At 37.6% G+C, this 19,315-nt stretch overlaps 1 protein-coding gene across 1 annotated transcript in view; it reads left to right on the top strand.

Annotated features, from left to right (window-relative positions):
• The first annotated feature begins 12,610 nt into the window (after positions 1 to 12,610).
• Positions 12,611 to 19,315, top strand: part of LOC150088340 (uncharacterized) — a 115,083-nt gene continuing 108,378 nt past the window's right edge. Inside the window, exon 1 of the mRNA XM_090369458.1 lies at positions 12,611 to 12,761. Coding sequence (XP_090225584.1) covers positions 12,674 to 12,761 — 88 coding nt within the window. The 5' untranslated portion in view covers positions 12,611 to 12,673. The remainder of the gene's footprint in view (positions 12,762 to 19,315) is intronic.

Here is a 19,315-nt window from a genome sequence, read left to right as displayed (position 1 = left end):
GCATTAATCAAAATTTTTTGAATCTGTGTCGCAGCTTCAGACACAGACATGTCGTCAAAGTGAGAGTTAGTCAGTTTGGAGAAATCAGCATTTACAGAATGTTCAAATATGTCTCAATTAATGTTATTAATTGAGAAGCGAACGTACTCAGGCACACAGATACTCGAATCTGAGGGACGAGAAGGTATGGAGACCGAGAAAGAAATTGCCCGATGGTCACTTGTTGTCCAGTTAGGCTGTACAGGTCAATCGTTGATAGCTAGATTACAGAAGGAATTTGAAAAAGTGATATCAATATTTGATTCTCCGGAGAAGCTGGAGAACGTAGTGAACTGTTCAGGTCTGTTAAAGATCTTCATATTATTATTAATAATAAATTCTTCCAGTAATTTCCCTCGAGCATCAGAGCGTGCACTAAACCAAAACTTAGACTTGGCGTTTACATCCGCTGAAATAAGGACATTATGAGGACCCAGAAAATTCAATGTGGATTCTAAATAATTTAATGAGTTATTTAAGTCTTCAGATGGAGGGCAGTATATTGAGATGATATAAAAGGTCATGGTAGAATATGTGACAAGGATACAAGTTGCAGTTTGGTGACAGAGACCATTAATGACAGTTACATCAATTTTGTCGTTTAATACAACAATACAAGTCTTCGGTTGCTGGTGAGCAGGTTGGATTACTCGGGTGGAAAGAGAATAACCTGTGATCTTTGAACAATCTCCAATTCGCCCTTTAGCAAAATATGGCTCTTGAATAGTGATGATGTCGATTGAGTTTTGTTCTGCTGTTAATCTAATCTCGTCCGAAGCAACTCGAGAATGATGCCCGTTGATCTGCATAAATTTCAGATTAATAGACTGAACACTAAGCAAGTTCGTACTATTAACATCACCAGCAGGGGAATTATTTACACTATATACACTGGAATTGGGTGTGTTACTCATCAGCAATCCTAAGTCGTGCTGTTTCCAAGGCCTTTTTGTAGACAGGACAGTTGCTATCTCTCACCGAATGGTGCAAGTCACGTTTTCCTCTCTTACAATTGATACACGATGGCTCTTCGTTTTTATTAGGACACTCGTTAAACACATGTCCACCATGCGCACAGTGACTGCAAGACGGGGACTCGTGCGTGCAGTACTGAGCGGTGTGACCATATCCCAAGCAGTGAAAGCATTTCGTCACAACAGTATAAGGTCTGTGTCTATGAGAACTCCAGGCAAGAAATATGCGCTCCAGTGTAATTATATGTTTGTAAATCTTGGGAGAAAAACTAACAGCCCAATTTACAGATAAATTTGACCTTGCTTTAGTTGAGAAACGAAAGAAAGTTCCGTTCTTAACCTCCTCAAATGTAAAATCCGAATCGCCAAGATTTTTGTTATATAAATTTTCAAGGTATCTCATAACGTGTCAATTCCTTTGGGACATCATAAATCAGTACAGTGGAGTTTCCCTTTCGAGGAACACCTGAGCTGATACCTGCAGATGTAAAAGACTCCGAGGAGGACAGACACTCCAGATCTGCTTTAGAGGCCGTTTCCAGCAAGACTCCTTTGTTCCTCACTAGCCTAAGAGACTTGATCTTAACATTTTTTAAATCCGATTTAAGAGTTTTAGCCACCAATGTCTTAATGTCAGCACTTGACTTACAATTGCTGTTTTCAGAAGCTCTAAGAATTAAGACATTGTCAGGTTTCACTTTAGGAACATTTGCAGCGGAACGGACAGCATCAGCAAAGGTCCTGACAATAGAGGTGTCAGTAGCAGCGTCTTCCTGCAAAGTTGAATCATCCATGACAATCGGGGCAGGGGACACATCATGTCTTAATGTAGGTTTGTCTGTAGAGGAACTGTCACTAACAGATTGTTTGGCCAAACAAGCCATATTTGTTGTTATACCGGAAAATGTATTTATAACTCTCTCCAAAAGATTGGTACGTGTATTTATTTCTATGTTTGGAGACTTATCTCCTTGTAGAGAACGAAAAGCTAAAGGCCCTAAATCATTTTCAATGAGATCCCGTCTCATTTTTGCAATTCTGTCGTATAAAATAAGAACATTCTGTCCCGGGTCGCTTGCCTGAGCGTTTGTTAAATTATTTTTCTCCTCTGCACCTGCAGTTCCAAGTTTATTACTCGAAGGAAGCTCCGTCTGACGTTCTTTGTCAAGAGTTGATTGTGAAAGAGAATCAGTAACAACTTTTGAAGATGAGCTTTCCTGAGAGGCAATAGTCGGTTCCGGTGATTGAGTCAATGGCACTCGAGGGGTCAGAGGTGTTGAGATCTCACCAACAGATGGCAACGGAGAAAAGATACCAGCTGCAGTAGGTTGTTTATCATCCATGTTAACTGAAATCAGAAATATATGCGTAGAGCAAATTTAATATCTAAAAGTGATGGCACTGAGACAAAAGAAGAGTTTAACTTGAAACCTCTTCAGTCTTCATGGAGTCCAGGAGAACAGACTCTTCAGGTCAGATTTTTGCAGTCTGGTAGCTGATCTTGGCATAAAATAGGTGGGCTGTACAGATCTTTATGCAGATGGTGAAAATTTGCGACGCATGCGTGCTATTGAGACGAGCACTGCTGGCACTGGATAAGTGTAAGTAGGAAGTAAACACCGGAAGCACAAAACGGTGAAACTGGTAACTTCAATGCGACGCCCGTCCAAGGTCACGGAAGGGGGAAAACAGCCCCAGTCAAATTAGCGAGGTTAGAGACTGTGGTGGTCAGGCAAAGGAGCGGCCACCTCCCAAAAGCTTCGGCTATGGCGCCTAAGCTGAGTGACCAAAGAACAATAGCAGTGAAAAGAAAATGGAAGAAACTCGAAAGAGAGCTCTAATAACACAAAACTATGCTTACCAACAGAATCCTCAAGTTGTAATTATCTATTTGGTAAAAAAACTGCACTTTTAACACGAATAAATCCATAGTTCTAACACGATAATACAGGAGCTAAAAATAACGTGACCGCTATGCTACGAACCCTACCGGCGTCCACTGATAAGAACGTATATCAGGACGATGATCTTCGGAGGTATACTATGGGGTAGAGTTGTCTGGCTCGGCCGCAGACACAACAATCAAACCATTGAACACCGCGGAATACTGGCTCCTGAAGTGGGCTACCTGGAAGTGTCATCTCCCACCACAACTTCACATAACACCGATGGCCAAAGCACTGAATTTAACCAGATTCGCAGCCTTAATGAACCAAAGAAGACTAATCTTCACCATCAAAATGATCGCTGGAAGAATCACAGCGCCCAACATTTGGGACACCGTGTGCTGGAGAATCCCTCAACCAGCACTTTGCTCCACTCCCAAGCTTCTTGCTCTTCGGTCGAGTTTACATTTTAAAGATCGGTTCCTCCCTTATCAGAAGCTCAGCCCTTGGACGCCGACCTGTGCAAAATCGTCGATGACAAAAAGTACAGACGGCGCATCCTGGATCTGCACGTGTATTCCACAACCATCAACTGATGTGAGATCGCTCCGACTCGGCAAGAATTTCAGGGAAACTCGAATTCAAGAAAACTGTCATGTGTTATTTTATTCTAATGTATTATTGTTATTATATTTTATTTTTAACTAAATTCAATCTGCTGTATGTTATTTATTTATCCTATTATTATCCCATTTCACTGCCCTAACCCCTGGCTTAGTGCCGTGAAGGGTTTGTAAAGGTAGGGTACCTGCGTGTACATATGAATCTTACAATAAAGATTATATATATATAAACATTAACAATATCCACACACTTTAAAATCTCTGGCTTTCCCAGCGAACTGTACACCTGCAATGAAAGCATAACGCGGAGAGGGAGGAAACCACTGGTGCCGATAGACATCAATACACTTTACACTTTTCAACAAGACTCAGTACCTTGCCACACAGCAAAATTGGTAAGTTTTATGCTATTTAGATTTAATGATGAGTTTGCCTTCTTGTCTGACAAGGTTTAAAACATACTTACACCAATGTTTTCCCTCGTTTTTCTCTCTTAAGGTGCAGTCATACCTCAGAAATAGTGGCATTACAGTGTTGTACTGGGCCGGTAACAGCATAGATTTAAACCGTATTGAAAATTGCCGGTACATAATGTCGTCTAAAATTGCTCAGAAGAAGCCAACAAGTAAGATTGAGCTGCAGGAGAGCATTATAGGGGTGTGGTACCACGAAATTGGACAACCATATATCCAGAATTTGATTAACTCTATACCAGATCGTTGCAAGGCTGTAATTGCAGCTCGAGGAGGAACAAGAAACAAAAAAAAAAAAAAAAAAAAAAAAAAATATATATATATATATATATATATATATATTGAGCACTTATTTTGCAGATCGTTGCAAGGCTGTAATTGCAGCTCGAGGAGGAACAAGAAACAAAAAAAAAAAAAAAAAAAAAAAATATATATATATATATATATATATATATATATATATATATATATATATATATATTGAGCACTTATTTTGCTGATTTACAGTACATAACACTATTACATTAACTTGTCATTTCAGTTTGTACACGTAAATGCAATACAATGTATGTTTGGTTGTCATGACTGCCATTTGCATGATTTCTCATATTTCCATTAATTACGTATTTTATCCTTTGGGAAGATATTTATGGCAATTAGGTATATCAGGTGGAGTCTTTTTATTGGATTTCATTCATAGAGATATATATCCCATTTAACAAATGCATTTCGAACATTTTTTCAACCCACAATGCAGCGCAAAACACATTATTTGCAAAATTCACAAATGATGCAGTTTTTTTGTCCGTCACTGTGTGTGTGTACAGTATAGTGCATATTTTATTAACAATACATGACTCTCTCCTCCTCCCTCATGAGAAAAAAAAAAGTCGGCACGGCAGCCCATCCTTTTCTACGCGCTCGTTAAGTACTTCATAAAAGTTTTTCGAAAAAATTTTCTCGTTAAGGACTTCATAAAAATTTAATTTCTTAAAATAGATTTTTTTAAAATTGATTTTTGATCTTACTAAAATTGAGTAACATGGAAGTCAGACGCTATCTGTTCACCGCGTTAAATACGTATAACGAAAGACATTATTTAAGACATTAATTATTATTTAAGTGTAACACAGATTTGAAAATGTACATTTTACAAATTGCCAACGCAGTGTTCGAAGCTTTTTTTTACAATTCAAGTATTCTTTACCGGCGCGATATTCAAATTCTGTATTATCCGGATTGTTATTATTTATTTGATTTTTTTTTTTTTTTTTTTAGGAGCATTAGCAACTAAAGCCATATTGCTCCGGGATATGCGATGGTCATTCACTGACCTTTCCGCATCCTCCGTATTTGGTGGTGACGGGCTCGAACCCGGTCTAATCAAGAAGCGTGTGCTACGCACTGCTGCTCCTTCCCGCCTGGCTACGGAGGCGCCCATCCGGAATGTATATAATCTTAGGCAGGTGAGCTTTCACAATGAAACGAAACAAAATACAAATCAGTCATAACTTGCATACCGTATCAGTTCTTGTTTGAACAGCATTATCCTGGTGTTACCTTTGATTTTCTGATCAGATTCAACAGTCACCTGATTATGGCTTCACTTAGAAATGCTTAGGCTAAGATGGCAAATTAAAAAGAATCTGGTCCATGCTAGGGGATTTGTGTACATTAAATGTAAAAACATCAGGAATTTGCGTACATTAATATTACGATAGTATGAACCAGAGCTGTAATGCTCAATACCTTTATGTTGATATTAATATTTGTAAAATAATAAGAGAAGTTTACCTCAATGTAGTACGTAGAACACTTCCGTATGATACTCTCCAGAAAGTAAAACGAAAAAAATCAAAAATCTTACATTACAGTAACAAATAATTAAAAATCAATTGAACACAATTAAAAATCAATTTAATGCAATTAAATTAAGAAAATTAATTAAAAGAATTTAACGAAAAAATTGCAAAACGATTTTCCTTCCTGAAGCTGACAACGCTTTTCGACTGTATGTCGATCAGGAATGAAAATTACGGAATAGGGGTGAGTATGAAACTTATAGGTAAAAAGAAATCCAAAGAAGAAAAAATTAGTCAAGAAACACTTGTCATGATGAACCGAGACGACAAATGAAGAGCAAGATAAACAATGACAAGGAGAAAATTGAGTATACTGAGTTATGCAAAGCCATTAGAAAGGCTCAGAGAGGACATAAGAAGATTTAACACAAGTAAAGTAGAACAAGCATTAAGGGAAAACAAAGGACTTAAATCAGCAGCCATGAGCAGTAATACAGAAAGACAAATGATACTAAAACTGAAGAATAGCGATGGTGTACTTATAAATAGCAGAAGACTACTATAGAGAATTATACAAGGAGCGAGGAAATGATGCCAGCAGTTGGGAAGATGGATCGCAAATTAGTAACTCATACGACATACCCGATATCCTTCCTGATAAAGTAGATCATACATTGAAAAAAAAAATGAAGAATCAAAGAGCCTCCGGGAAAGATGAACTTACTGTAGAGTTGTTAAAGTTTGGAGGAAGAGACATGGCACAAAAACTGGCAAGACTCTTCACAAAATGCATTAGAAAAGGTGTGACGCCTAAGCAGTGGAATAATGCAATCATACAAATTTGTAGTTTTGCTGCATAAGAAAGGAGATAAATTGGAAATTATAGACCAATTAGCTTGTTATCCCACATCTACAAGTTGTTCACAAGGGTCATTACTAACAAATTAGAAACAATACTTGATGACAATCAACCGAAAGAGCAAGCTGGCTTTAGAACAGGATTCTCAACTATGGATCACCTTCACGTAATGGCACAGCTGATAGAGAAAACAAATGAATATAAAACACCATTATGCCTGGCATTTGTGGATTATGAAAAGGCATTCGACTCCATACAGCATAAGGCAATGTTTCGGGCACTGGAAAGACAAGCCATAGATACCCCATATATTATGATCTTGAAGAAAATTGAGAACGCTACCGCCTTCATTAGCCAAGACAAAGACAGTAGCAAATTTAAAATTGAGAAAGGAGTTCGACAAGGAGACACAATATTTCCAAAGTTGTTTACTGCTGCCCTTGACGAAGCTTTAAGGTAAGACTGGTCGCAGAAAGGGGTCAGTGTGAGTGGAGAGTACCTAAACCATTTACGATTCGCAGATGACATTGTGGTCATAAGCCACGATCCCAAAGAATTAGAGGAAAATCGTAATCAGTTATGCAGAGTTAGTAAGGATTTTCGACTAAAGATGAATATGGCTAAAACAAAAGTAATGATGAACAAGTATGCCATAGAAATTGATATAATGATTGGACGAGCAGTAATTGAAAAGGTGGAGTCATATACTTATCTGGGACAAGTTATTAGCTGTAATAATGATAAATGGCTGGAAGTCAAGAGAAGAATAAATTTTGGATGGATAGCATTCAGGAAATATAGTCACATACTGAAGAGCAATATCCCAGTTTGTCTGAAACGTAAAATAATGAATCAATGTATACTCCCCACCATGACTTATGGAAGTGAAACTTGGGCACTCACCAAAAGTATGGAAGAGAAGCTGAGAACGACACAGCGAAGAATAGAACGAATTATATTGGGAATCAGACTGTTAGATAAGAAGAGAAACACATGGATTAGGCAGCAAACTCAAGTAAAGGACATTCTTATCAAAACTAAAGAACTAAAATGATCTTGGGCAGGTCACATAGCTCGAAGACATGACAGATGGACTAAGAGAATAACAGAATAGTACCCAAGGGGAGCTAGAAGAAAACCTGGAAGACAACGACGGACAGATGAAATTCATGAGTTTGTGTGTAGTAAATGGATGGCCATTGCACAAAACAGAAGGAACTGGAAAGTTGCAGGAGAGGCCTTCATCCTGTAGTGGATTGATAATGGCTGATGATAATGAAATAGAAATTATTTGTCTTCGCGCATCCGCGTAAAAGCTCACGAATCGGAGAGCAGATATGGCCGGCGAACATCAGAATTCTCGTGTAATTTAATTTCTACGGTTTCTGCAATTAATTGTAGCGTATAATTACGTTGGACTATTTTGGCCTCGTTAAATAAAAAAGTATGTTTTTTGTTAACGGCACGAAATGTGGCGCTGCTGAATGAGAAGCACGAACTGAGGCCGCATGTTGATTAACACAAATATTCAGAGGAAAACGCGTCGACCCTTGGCAAGACTAGTAGCAATCACCGCAAGAAATGTATACAGGTCATTAATTCGTGTTGCGAACGAGGAAAGGACTGAGCGATTGTTCAGTTTAGTGTGTAATTTCCGTATTGGCCAGGCCACAATTTTAAATTCGGTATCTTTAAAGAATTTGTTAAGCTGTTTGTGCCTGTTAGGCACAAAACGAAAATATGAAGCAGCGAAAAAATATTTAGCTAACATGGAATTGAGGACAAAAGCCTTGGCTTTCGTGTTTCAGATCCCTAGATTCGCGACTAAAATTATGGTAATCAGATTGTTGTTTTCTCAGGTCTTAAGGCGACGCCATCTTCTGTCTAATTAGAAAAATTGATTCATTCCAAACCAGAAGCTTGATCATGCCCAGTAAGTGGATTTAGACATTAGCGGATTTGTATTACAACTCAACTATCGAAAAAAAAACAAAAAAAACTCACCAGAATCGTATTGTTCCTCCTCAAGAATTTACTTTGCTGATTTTTATTATTATTATTATTAACTGTGGTACTTCATACATAGCCTCTATAGTCCGAATTACTAGGAAAGACTGGGAGCTCGGTAAAAGGGTCCTTAGTCTTTACTATAAAGACTTTTTTTTTTTTTTTTACCCATTGTAGCTTACGGTGCCTCTATCTGGTTTAAGCGTGTAATGTTTAAAAAATAAGCTGAATTCATTACAGCGTACAGTACTATGTTATTAACAACTGAGAGTGTGTAAGACAGTATCGACTAATGCCCTTCAGGTGCTTGCTGGAGCACTCCCCTTGGATTTGTATATTGTATATAGAGCTTTTAGTTACCTTTTAAGGAAGGGCAGACAAGTTACAATCATCGGAATTACTAATGATATTTTGATTCATCGAAAGAGAGAAGGAAAAAAATAATAATTTTATTGAAATTGACAGGAATATGGCAAGAACGGTGGAGCACCAGTGTGACTGGTGGCTGTAACTAGGCTTTTTATTCTTAATGTTTGTTTTAATATTAGAAATAAACATAATAAATGGTTATTTCCCTGCATGGAAGCCTCATATAATCACAAGGCATGGCTCGCTTAAATATAAGTTATGTGACTTGAGTTTGGAGGAGGATGCTTTGTGTATATGTAGATTACCTGAAACCTGGGAGAATGTTTTTTATGATTGTCCTCTTTATGAGAAATTTAAGCATAATTTTAAGACCAGTTATACCAGAAATTTTAATCGAGGAGCCGAAGCTCAATGGGTGCAAGGTTCTGAGAATTTTTTAGTATTCCAGGAATTTTGTAGAAATGTATTTTAAAAAAAAACGGAAACAGTTATCTGTATTGGTTAATGTAGATTAGAACTGCACACTTTTTTTTTTCCACAACTTGCTTTAGGTTTATTTATTTATTTTTATTCAACTGCTTTTGCAGGCATCGGAAAGAAAACTGATGCGGGATTAAAAACTCTTGCAGGTTTTTTTTATTAGTATTTTTTTTTCTTTTTTCTCATATATTTATTATTATTAATTAATTTATTTATTTATTATTTTTAATTATTTTACTCCGTTACAAACTCGTTCGAGGTTTTTTTTTTGTTGTTTGCCGGCGTCAGAAAGAAAACGGATGCGGGATTGGGTGATTTTTTTTTTTTGTATGATTCCAGGTATAGACAGCCTGGGAACGGGGTTTTAACGCAAATAGCACTGAGAGTGAAGTAGACCCTGGCCTGGATTCGCGTGCGTAGGGATGGGCACCAAGTGGGGCCTGCTCCCTGATGGCGAAGAGACCTGCTTTTTTTTTATTTTTTTATTATACCCTATATGATTAAACTATGGTGTAGATGAGAGGTTCCCAACTTTCTCGGTTCACGGCGCCCTTAGTGTCCCAGTAATTTTTTCACGGCACCCCTAAGCCAAAATAAATACCTAACACAGTGGTTTTCGACCTTTTAATATATACCTATATAATAATTTTATTCTTTATGTATATAAAGAATAAAATTATTCTTTATATACATAAAGAGTTATATACAGGTACTTTATATACAGGTACTAAATAAAGATTAATTATAGATCACCACAAAATTAAAAAGATACAGTACAATGGATACCGTACACCTTTTTATAATGAAATAAATGTATAAATTAAAAAAAATAATAACTTTAAGTAACTTAAACCCAAATTACACGGCACCCCAAGAATGTTGTAGCGGCACCCTAGTGTGCTGCAGCACCCCGGTTGAAACCACTGGTGTAGGTACACCACAGTTTATCATAAATTTAAACTAAGTATGTAATGTAAAGGCACCGTTTTAATTGTATCTCATATTTGTATCACATCACGCTACATACATTGTTTAAATTTATGGGTAAACTATGGTGTATCTATACCGATATTATATAGTTAATTACTTAAAACCCTTATATAATTATGCCTTGTGCATTTCATCTTTAAATATAACATATTACACATACTTTACACAGTTACACTGCAGGCCCATTTGTAGAGATTCTACTTGAATACAGAATATACAGGCAGAGATGGACGTTAGTCTGGGTGCCTTAGACAAGTACATATATAATAACTAAATGTGGTGCTTCATATAAACATTGTTTATTTTTATTTTATTTAATATCAAGAATTGCATATTATTATTATTATTAGCTATATGGTGCAAGGAAGCCTTTTGCTGCACCAGCCAAAAAAAAAAAAAAAAAAAAAAAAAAAAAAAAAAAAATCCTGAGTTGAGAGAGAGAGAGAAAAATCAACAAGAAAAATGATGGTGATATCCAGCTCAGGACCCTGGGTGTGCCAAGCCCATACTCACCAAATGTGAGCCCTGGGGTTACTACATATTGTATATTATACTGCTAATTTTAAACCTGATAAATTTATTTTCATAGTCCTTATGCGAGCTGCTGGCAATCAGTTATAAATAATCAAATTATTTGATCTTAAATGCGGAACTTCTAGCGAGCAGCTGTGATCGGTCAAAATTTTTGTTTAATGCTTTGTACTATATATATTTTTATTATTTATTAATTAAAGCGGTCCCAGCCAACCAATGGAAACCCCACTGTCAGTTACACATAATTTAGCAGTACTATATACTCCCTCTCCTGTTTTCCCAAGTACAGGGAGGGAAAACTGCCTTGACCAAAAAAGATTGATATGAACAAACTGAGAATAATCAAATTACATAAAAAAATAAATATACATATAATTAAATTTCAGACAAAGTCCAAACTTCATTGGACTTCTGTTAACAGTCTGTTGGAAAGCCAGCAGCACAAGGAGCTGCTGAGAATAGAAATGGCAGCACAAGGAGCTGGAGTTGCAGTGGATATAGCAGACTCAAGCCTCCATCAAAGCAAAGCCTTTAAGAACGATTTCAGAACTTTAGGTAATTCGGCACTACACCATACCGAATTACAAATCCAAGGCTTCCAGATGCAGAAGAGTCTCCCGCCTAAGAAATATTGCAGTTGCATTTACTGGATTTCTCTATGATTTTTATCTATGCACTGCTCAGAATGATTTTTTATTGATAATCAAATTACAAGCGAGACCGTATGTGCTCCCATCCTGACTTCATACTCATGACTATTAACTATTCATTAAAACAAAAGAACGAATTGTTTCATAATTAGCATTCCTGTTCCTTTCTTCAAGAGTTTCAATCAAGAGTTTTGTTCTTCCGCTTTATAGAATTTCTCTTATATGAATTGTAATTTAATTTCAATTTAATTTTTAACTTTCATTAACGCATCTTTACCGTTCAATTGTATCACATTCGAATGTGCGCACTACCCAACAGTTTTATGCTGTATTTTAATGTACAAACTACTGTGACATTTTTTTGTTCTAAGGTGAGATCTCTTATAGCTTTAATACGAAACACGAAAAGTTTTGTGAAGGGTTGCATTACAACATGGCCATTATTTTAGTCTCTGTGATGAATGTGCATTTTTCAACGACTTTTCTAGGGAAAAACAATCAGTTACTTCGTGAATGCCACAAAAAGTGCTAAAAATAGAAACAGGAAAAAAAAACCTAACTTTGTTGAAGTGTAGAGTACCTCTAGCCAACTACTATAAGCAGTCAATCAATACAAAAGTAGTGTTGAGTCTGCAGAGGAAACCTGTTTGGCTGTGGTAATACTTATAGACAGAGCTTAATTAGCGTACCGTATTGCACACGCTCTACTTCGGTGGCTATCGCCAGCTAGCACGCTACTGCACAACCACCGCCAATATAAATAAGCAGTTTTAACAAATTCTGCCCGACGCTAACAGCGAAAAGATGTGTATATGCAGCGGTTAATTCATTAAAGACAGCAGCCATTTTTACGATGTTCGACTGGCGCGCGCTGGTCCCACGACCGACGTCATTGCTTCTGGCGTTCAATAAGGTCAGTTAGCCTCTTGCTCGTGAAGTGCGCTTGCGTGCGATGGCAGAAGGTGGCTGCAAGTCGCTGAAGACTGCATGTATGATGTAGCTATGGATCCGGGAGAGCTGCTGAGGTGGAGTGGGCTGTACAAAACTGTTCTGTTGCTCGTTCTTTCATTCAGAGGTAAGAAAAGCTTGTCTTCCTATTAAGTGCACACTGCGGGAAGCGTTGAATCGATTTTCTCTTACCCACCGCCAAGTAGATTAATAGGTCAGAAGATAACAGGAAGTCGATGCGTAGAACGTCAAACACATGGTACGATGACGTTTTCCTCCGGCAACGGGAAGAGGTTGTGGAGATTCATGTTCGCAGAGGTAGATGTCGAAGTAGGAGCATGCGTCTGCTTCGGCATTCTACAGCGCGTTTCCCGTATACGGCACACAACCGTGTTTGGGCTACGCTTAAATTTGAACGTTTCCATAGAGATAACGACAAACTCCCGGTCACGAAAGCCCGATTAGACAGGTGAAAAGTGGGGAGGGAGCGTTGCATTTGTATAGGAATGGAGATTTCAGAAATTCGCTGTTCTATGTGTATTCCCTTTATATCTAGGCTACGAGACTTACACGTGCATTCGTCGCGCTGTCCAACATCCATCGGAGGGTGGAAAGACAAGAATTTGAGACTTCTTCCTTCCTTCCTTTTAAACAACGGTATTTTGAGCGCGGGATGCTGTCAGGGAATCGTCAGTGTTCAGGTTCGTTGTGATATCTAAGTCAACACTATTTGGCGTAACAAAATCTTAGTTCAAGTTACTGCATTAGCAGTCATGATCATATTATCTTAAAATCGCGGCGATATTCTTTTGAAAGACGTAAAATGAAAGTTTCTGCACACAATTTCTTCTCGCATAGGCACACTGTTTTTTCACCCATGGGTGCAATACTGCTAGCCTGCCTGCCGAATCAGTAAACAAGAAAGATTATTTCTACATAGTTTTTGTCCATCTGCTTGCGTAATCCTTAATTAATCTTGGAGCTGTTGAGTGTCGGAGTCAATACATACAACACTGACTGAAGCCCCAATTGTTTGGGTCAGTTGCAGGATGTGTGAAAATCCGACAGCAGATCTTAAATCACACCCGATAAGCTGCTTAATAGCAATAGAATACAACAGGAAATAAACGTACTTCGTACATTCTTGTTGTATTAATAATTTTCTATATTTTATGTTCATATTAGAATAGAACTAGACGGTCGACGTTTTAAACTGGTGCTAACACCGAAGGATATTCTGAAAGTAATAAAATCAGCACAGGAGCCTATTTGATAGAGGACACTTACATTTTTATTTTGCATGATTAGTTATGTTCTTCAGTTCTTTAAAATAGGGAAATGGAAGTGTTTACTCCACTTCTCTTGCTACTCCTATATATTTTAAGCCTATTTGTGCCACGTCTTTAGTTATCACCTTTTCAGAATATTTCACCCGAAGATGATTTGTAAGGAGATGGGGTAAAGGGGGAGGGATAACAGAAAACAACAATTTTTTTTTTGTTTTTTTAGCGAAAAAGCGAAGTTTACATTACTTTGCAATTAAAAATAAATAAATAAATAAATAAATAAATATATATATATATATATATATATATATAGTTAAATGTTATTTATTAGAGAAAAACTAGTCCATGGACTTCTTTTGTGATAACTACTTATAAATTTCTAATTTTCAGTTTTGGATCTTATCAGTGCTATACTGGACGCTGATAAGATCCAGAGAAAAGAAAATGTCTATTCACTTTAAAATGGAATAGATAGTTTCTTTTCTATCATACGACCCAGAGAAATGGAAACAAATCTGGAATCCGAACATAGCAGGCTTAAACCCGAAGAGGAGGGAACTCTGTTCGTCAGAGAGCTCCCCTCGTCTCTTTGAAATTTTTTGTGTTCCGAACAAAAAACCCTTGGCCCGTATAATTATTACAGGTAGTAACGCTAAGTTAGTAGTTCTTTCTTGCATAATTAACAAGGAATTCATCTCTAAATGAGACTCCTTTAGTAAATTAGTGTTAAATTGTCTTTTGGCTAAAGCACGGTATTTGGTCCTTTCTTAACTAAATGAATTGTGGAAGACAAATGAACCATTTGGAAATTACAAAACATTAACAGCAATGTAGTTCCATCTTTCACAGGGCACGAACGACTGCAATTTTACCGATTTGGAACACTTGAGCGAACACCAAGGAAATTCAAGAAATGAGACATCAGTAGGTCCTATTATATTTAACGTGCTGTGTACATTCTAAGTGGGAGATAAGTAAGACAAAAATCAGGGACATCTCTAAAACCATACGCCTCAGGCCGAATAATTCAAATCCGTTTGAAAAGGCTAAAATAAGCTGAATGGCAGGAAGAATTAAACCTGGACTTTTCGAATGGATGGTTAATGAAAAACCACTCATTTCAGAACACAACTTCTGCTTACAGTTCTTTTTGTATAAGTATTAGCAAACAGTATGTAGAAGGAGATTCATCAATGGTAAATTGGAATAATTCTCTGGAATTATTCCAATTTACCATTTTTATCATAATTAGATAACAAATGAATGTTATCTAAACCATGGAAAACAAACATCACCGCAGTGTCAGATCTCTCCGGTCGTTTTTAAAGTTCCCTGAAAAGACACCCAGGTCATAATCTCTCATATCGTCTGTATATTGCATGTTCTAAAGATTGATTTATCTTTTTTGTGAATAAAAATTAAGAGTTTACGGGCGGAAACGCACGGAATGTCTTGATTTTTTTTTCTATGAAATGTAAGGTAAATAGGTCACACTAGCTGCAACGAAAAGGAAACTTTCTCCTTTAAAATTTCTTTATATGCACGATTTCCTTTGAATAGCTGTATGGTCAGAATTAAACTTAGCAATATTCCCTTAGTGCATCATGAAAGCAAATGGGAACTTTTGTTTATTTATTTACAAGAACAAAACAAAGGAATTCCATGTAAATGACCTCTTATAAGCGGACCTTGAAAGTGCATCTGTCTTCACACATGGACTATAAAAAAGTGTCTCAAATTTTGTCCAATAACTTGACGTTCAAACCATTTAATGTCCAGTAACCCGCTGATGCTTCACAGCCAAACAGAACCGCTATGCAAGGAAGAATTCTTTAAAGGTATACCTTGTCGGAATTGGACTGCAGGTAGAATCCACTAAATACATTGGATTCGTAAGCTGATCTGCATAGTGTTGGGGGGAAAAGCGCCTCCGATGGTTTCCCATATCTGCGCCATATAAACTCTGTGGAGACAAACGGTATCACTGTGAAAGCCAGAAAGTGTTATGTGTTGTAAATGAAGTATTGTGCTGGGTTCTGTTGGGTGTCCTGGCTTTTGGCCGCAGAGCCCCTGGTGGGACCCCAGGTTGCTCGCACACACCACTAGGAGGTAGCCAGGCTGCCCATAATTCTCTGGCTAGTCTCCTACAGGTCACCTGAGCTTCCTGGAAAGTGACCAAGTAAAAAAAAATAATAATAAAATAAAAAAAATAAGAGTACAGGATGTACCAGAGACAGTAAAGGAAAGAAGGTATAGACAGAGCGACGGTGGATGTAAAGGAAGGCATCCTCCGCAGGTTGAGTGAGATTTCTCCCACCTAAGAGGAATGTAGAAGAGGGCCCTCTAGAGGGTGGGAAGACAGTCACGTATCAGCGTAAGCTGATCTCCAGATCACGTGAATACAGTATTGGCAAGGTATACAATACATTTCCTGCAGTGCCATGACTGCCGCACTTTCTCTGGGGAACTGCCGTGTTTACTGACCTTGACCATCCTCACAGTTTTCTTGCACTGATTCTATCCTCCACCCATACGCATACTTACTACTTCAGGCACGTTATATAAGCAGTGATATGGCTAGTAGCTTCGGTCGGTCAGCGCTTCTGAGAGGAATATAACAAGTGCTCTCTACATGATGAAATTTAGTACGGAGAATCTGCACTAAAACTTTAAAGCCGTATTTGCTGATCAGGGTTTCCAATTACTGAAAACGCATCCACATAAGTGGACTGTACAAAAAGTATCCGGGGCACTTAATCCCTTTCGAAATAGTCCTTTTAAGGTGCACCTAACGATTTTCACACTCTTTCAAGCACTCCTGGAAAGCTGAGCCGTTGATATTACTCTTTATTGTGTCATCAAATTGACATAATTTAATTTTTTTTAACCCCTCAAATAAGGGAGTTGTTGGACTTGAGCGATTACATGTTTGGCCGAAAAATCGGCACAAGTAGCAGCGAATGCGATGGTGCATTATAGTAATAAAGCAACCAACCAGGCTTTAGAGTCCCACTTTTCTTCGATCCATTCTAAAGGAGTCTCAGAACTTCAATGGAGAAGTTTCTATTAATTGTTTGTCCCACTGAAGCATATTCGTAGTGGAAAACACCCGTAGTGGATAACGTTCATTTTGCTGTGTACTCGGCACTTTTTTTTCTAGCGGGGGGAGGGTCTTCCACTTTGTTTGACTGCTGTTGGGATCATACCATAACTTTGATTGCCAGTTCTGAATCGTTTCGATACTTTCTCCTCATTAGCCGTTCAAACATATAGGAAGCGACATTCTGGGGATGTTCACATTGTTTTCTCTGTAAACAGTCTCTTTGAACATGAGGTAGAACCGTGCCTCATATTTAAAACGACGGCGCTAATCGAAAATGGATGGCACATTGAAGAGTTCCCGTATGCAGTTTTAAGATCATATGTTTTACTTGCGATTTTTCCGGTTTTAAAGCAAAATTTTAGAGATGCGCAATATAAAACTTTTTTTTTTTTGAGGGGAAAGGGATTTACCAAATTTTTCCATTGTTTTCCACACACACACATTCCCCACCTCTGGATACTCTTCGCGACAGAGCCTCATATCTACTTTAAGGGCAAGTGACGGCGTTATTGTACATTCTAATAATTTCTCTGAAATTTCTACGTCTGGCATTAGCAGCTGCTCAGACTTTGATGCTGCATCCACAGATGAATTTCTTTTTTGGCTCGCTTATTCATTCTTCAGGGGATTCATCACTCTTAAGTGTTATGCTGTGAAATTGTATTATCATATGAAACTGTATTGAAAAAAAATATATGCATAAACAAAAAAAAAATAAAAAAAAAAAAAAAAGTAGAAATATACTAAAAAATTGCTGTTCGCACAGTACTCACAATAAAATTACTACAGTCTACTGGGTAATTTTTCTGAACTGCTGAAACCGAATAAGGCTGCATGCGTTAAGCGAGTGCCCACAAGGCACTCTTCTAATGTTGCATTGGGCGACCTGTAGTTTATATTGTGACAGCCCACACTAGAGCGTTATCAAAGTATCTATCGTTGCAAACAGTTGGCACAGTTCCAACTTCAGCATAATACGCAAATATTTCAGCTTTTATGATATTAAATCAGCTGCAAAAGGATTTTCTTATGACACGATTCAACTTTGGCATTACGAATAGCAAACAATCATTTTCTGGTGATCTAAAAGTACCAAACATGTTCTATACTATTAAGCAATACAACTGTGCAAACTTCTGAAAGTTTCCTCTGACTCAGACAGATGAAGATAAAGTTAGGTAATAAACCTGACCATGAATTTTGTACCAATTGCAGCAAATCGCATAGTCCCATTGTAAGTTCTAATATTTTCTCTAAAATTTTTTATATGCTGAGATTGTATTAGATATTAGTTCACAAAGAAAGTCTGTAAAGTTCTAATTTCCAAGTTTAATTTGCCTTTGTGGAAGCATTCTAGTAGGGAAAAGGAGGTGATTATCATTTTGTATAAGGCAATGGTCAGGCCATGCCTTTACAGGTCTGGAGACCTCATTTTAGAAAGGATGTAGAGTTGCTTGAGCTTGTACAGAGAAGGGCAACAAGATTGGTGAGGGGAACGAATGGGGTTCTCTTACCAAGAAAGGCTTAAGTTCGGCAAATTGCAGAGGCTGGAGACTAGGCACCTGCGATGTGATCTGATTAAGGTGTATAAGGCTTTGAATGAGTTGAGCACGCTGAATTCTGATGGGATTCTTCCACTTGCTCAGATTACGAAGCTGAGGGGGGGGCATAAATTCAAATTGAGGAAAGACAGTTTTAGAATAGATGTGCGGAAATTTGCCTTTAGCCAGGGGGTGGTTAATTGCTGAAACCAACTTCTGGCAGTCGTTGTGGAAGTTGACAGCTTAAATAAATTCAAGGAGGAACTGGACAAACTTTTAGAGGGAATGGATGTGTGAAATTGTTTTTTTTTTTTTTTTTTTCCTTTTGTTGGTGATGCTACATAAGCTTGCTTTCTTGCATCAACATTACTACTACATTCTTAGTAATGCCTCCATTACTACTACATTCTTAGAATTTGAGTTACAAAACTCAAAACAGTTGTCATTCGACCAAAAATGTGCAATCCAATAGTCGGTTCTTCAGAATTTTGGAATTTTTGTCTCAGTTTCTATTTGATTACAATTTCTGGCTTCACTCGCTGGTCTTCTTACACAGGGCTGTTCAAAAGTCTCATTCTGGATAGCAGTTCTATGTATGGCATTGTCAGCTGCTCGCATAAGTTTAGTTTGCAAATCATTTGCTCTTGTAGATGCCATTCAGTGTACATTTGAAGTTCTTATCTGTTTCCAAGATTCCGGAGAATTTGACCATACAATCGACGCCGTTTTGGTTCTTTCGCTAGTCGGCTTT

This window comes from Mastigoproctus giganteus, chromosome 3 (genome assembly GCF_048544385.1).
Source record: "Mastigoproctus giganteus isolate SK-2022 chromosome 3, ASM4854438v1, whole genome shotgun sequence".
NCBI classification, from domain to species: Eukaryota; Metazoa; Arthropoda; class Arachnida; order Uropygi; family Thelyphonidae; genus Mastigoproctus; species Mastigoproctus giganteus.
This window is presented reverse-complemented; position numbering and strand designations above follow the sequence as displayed.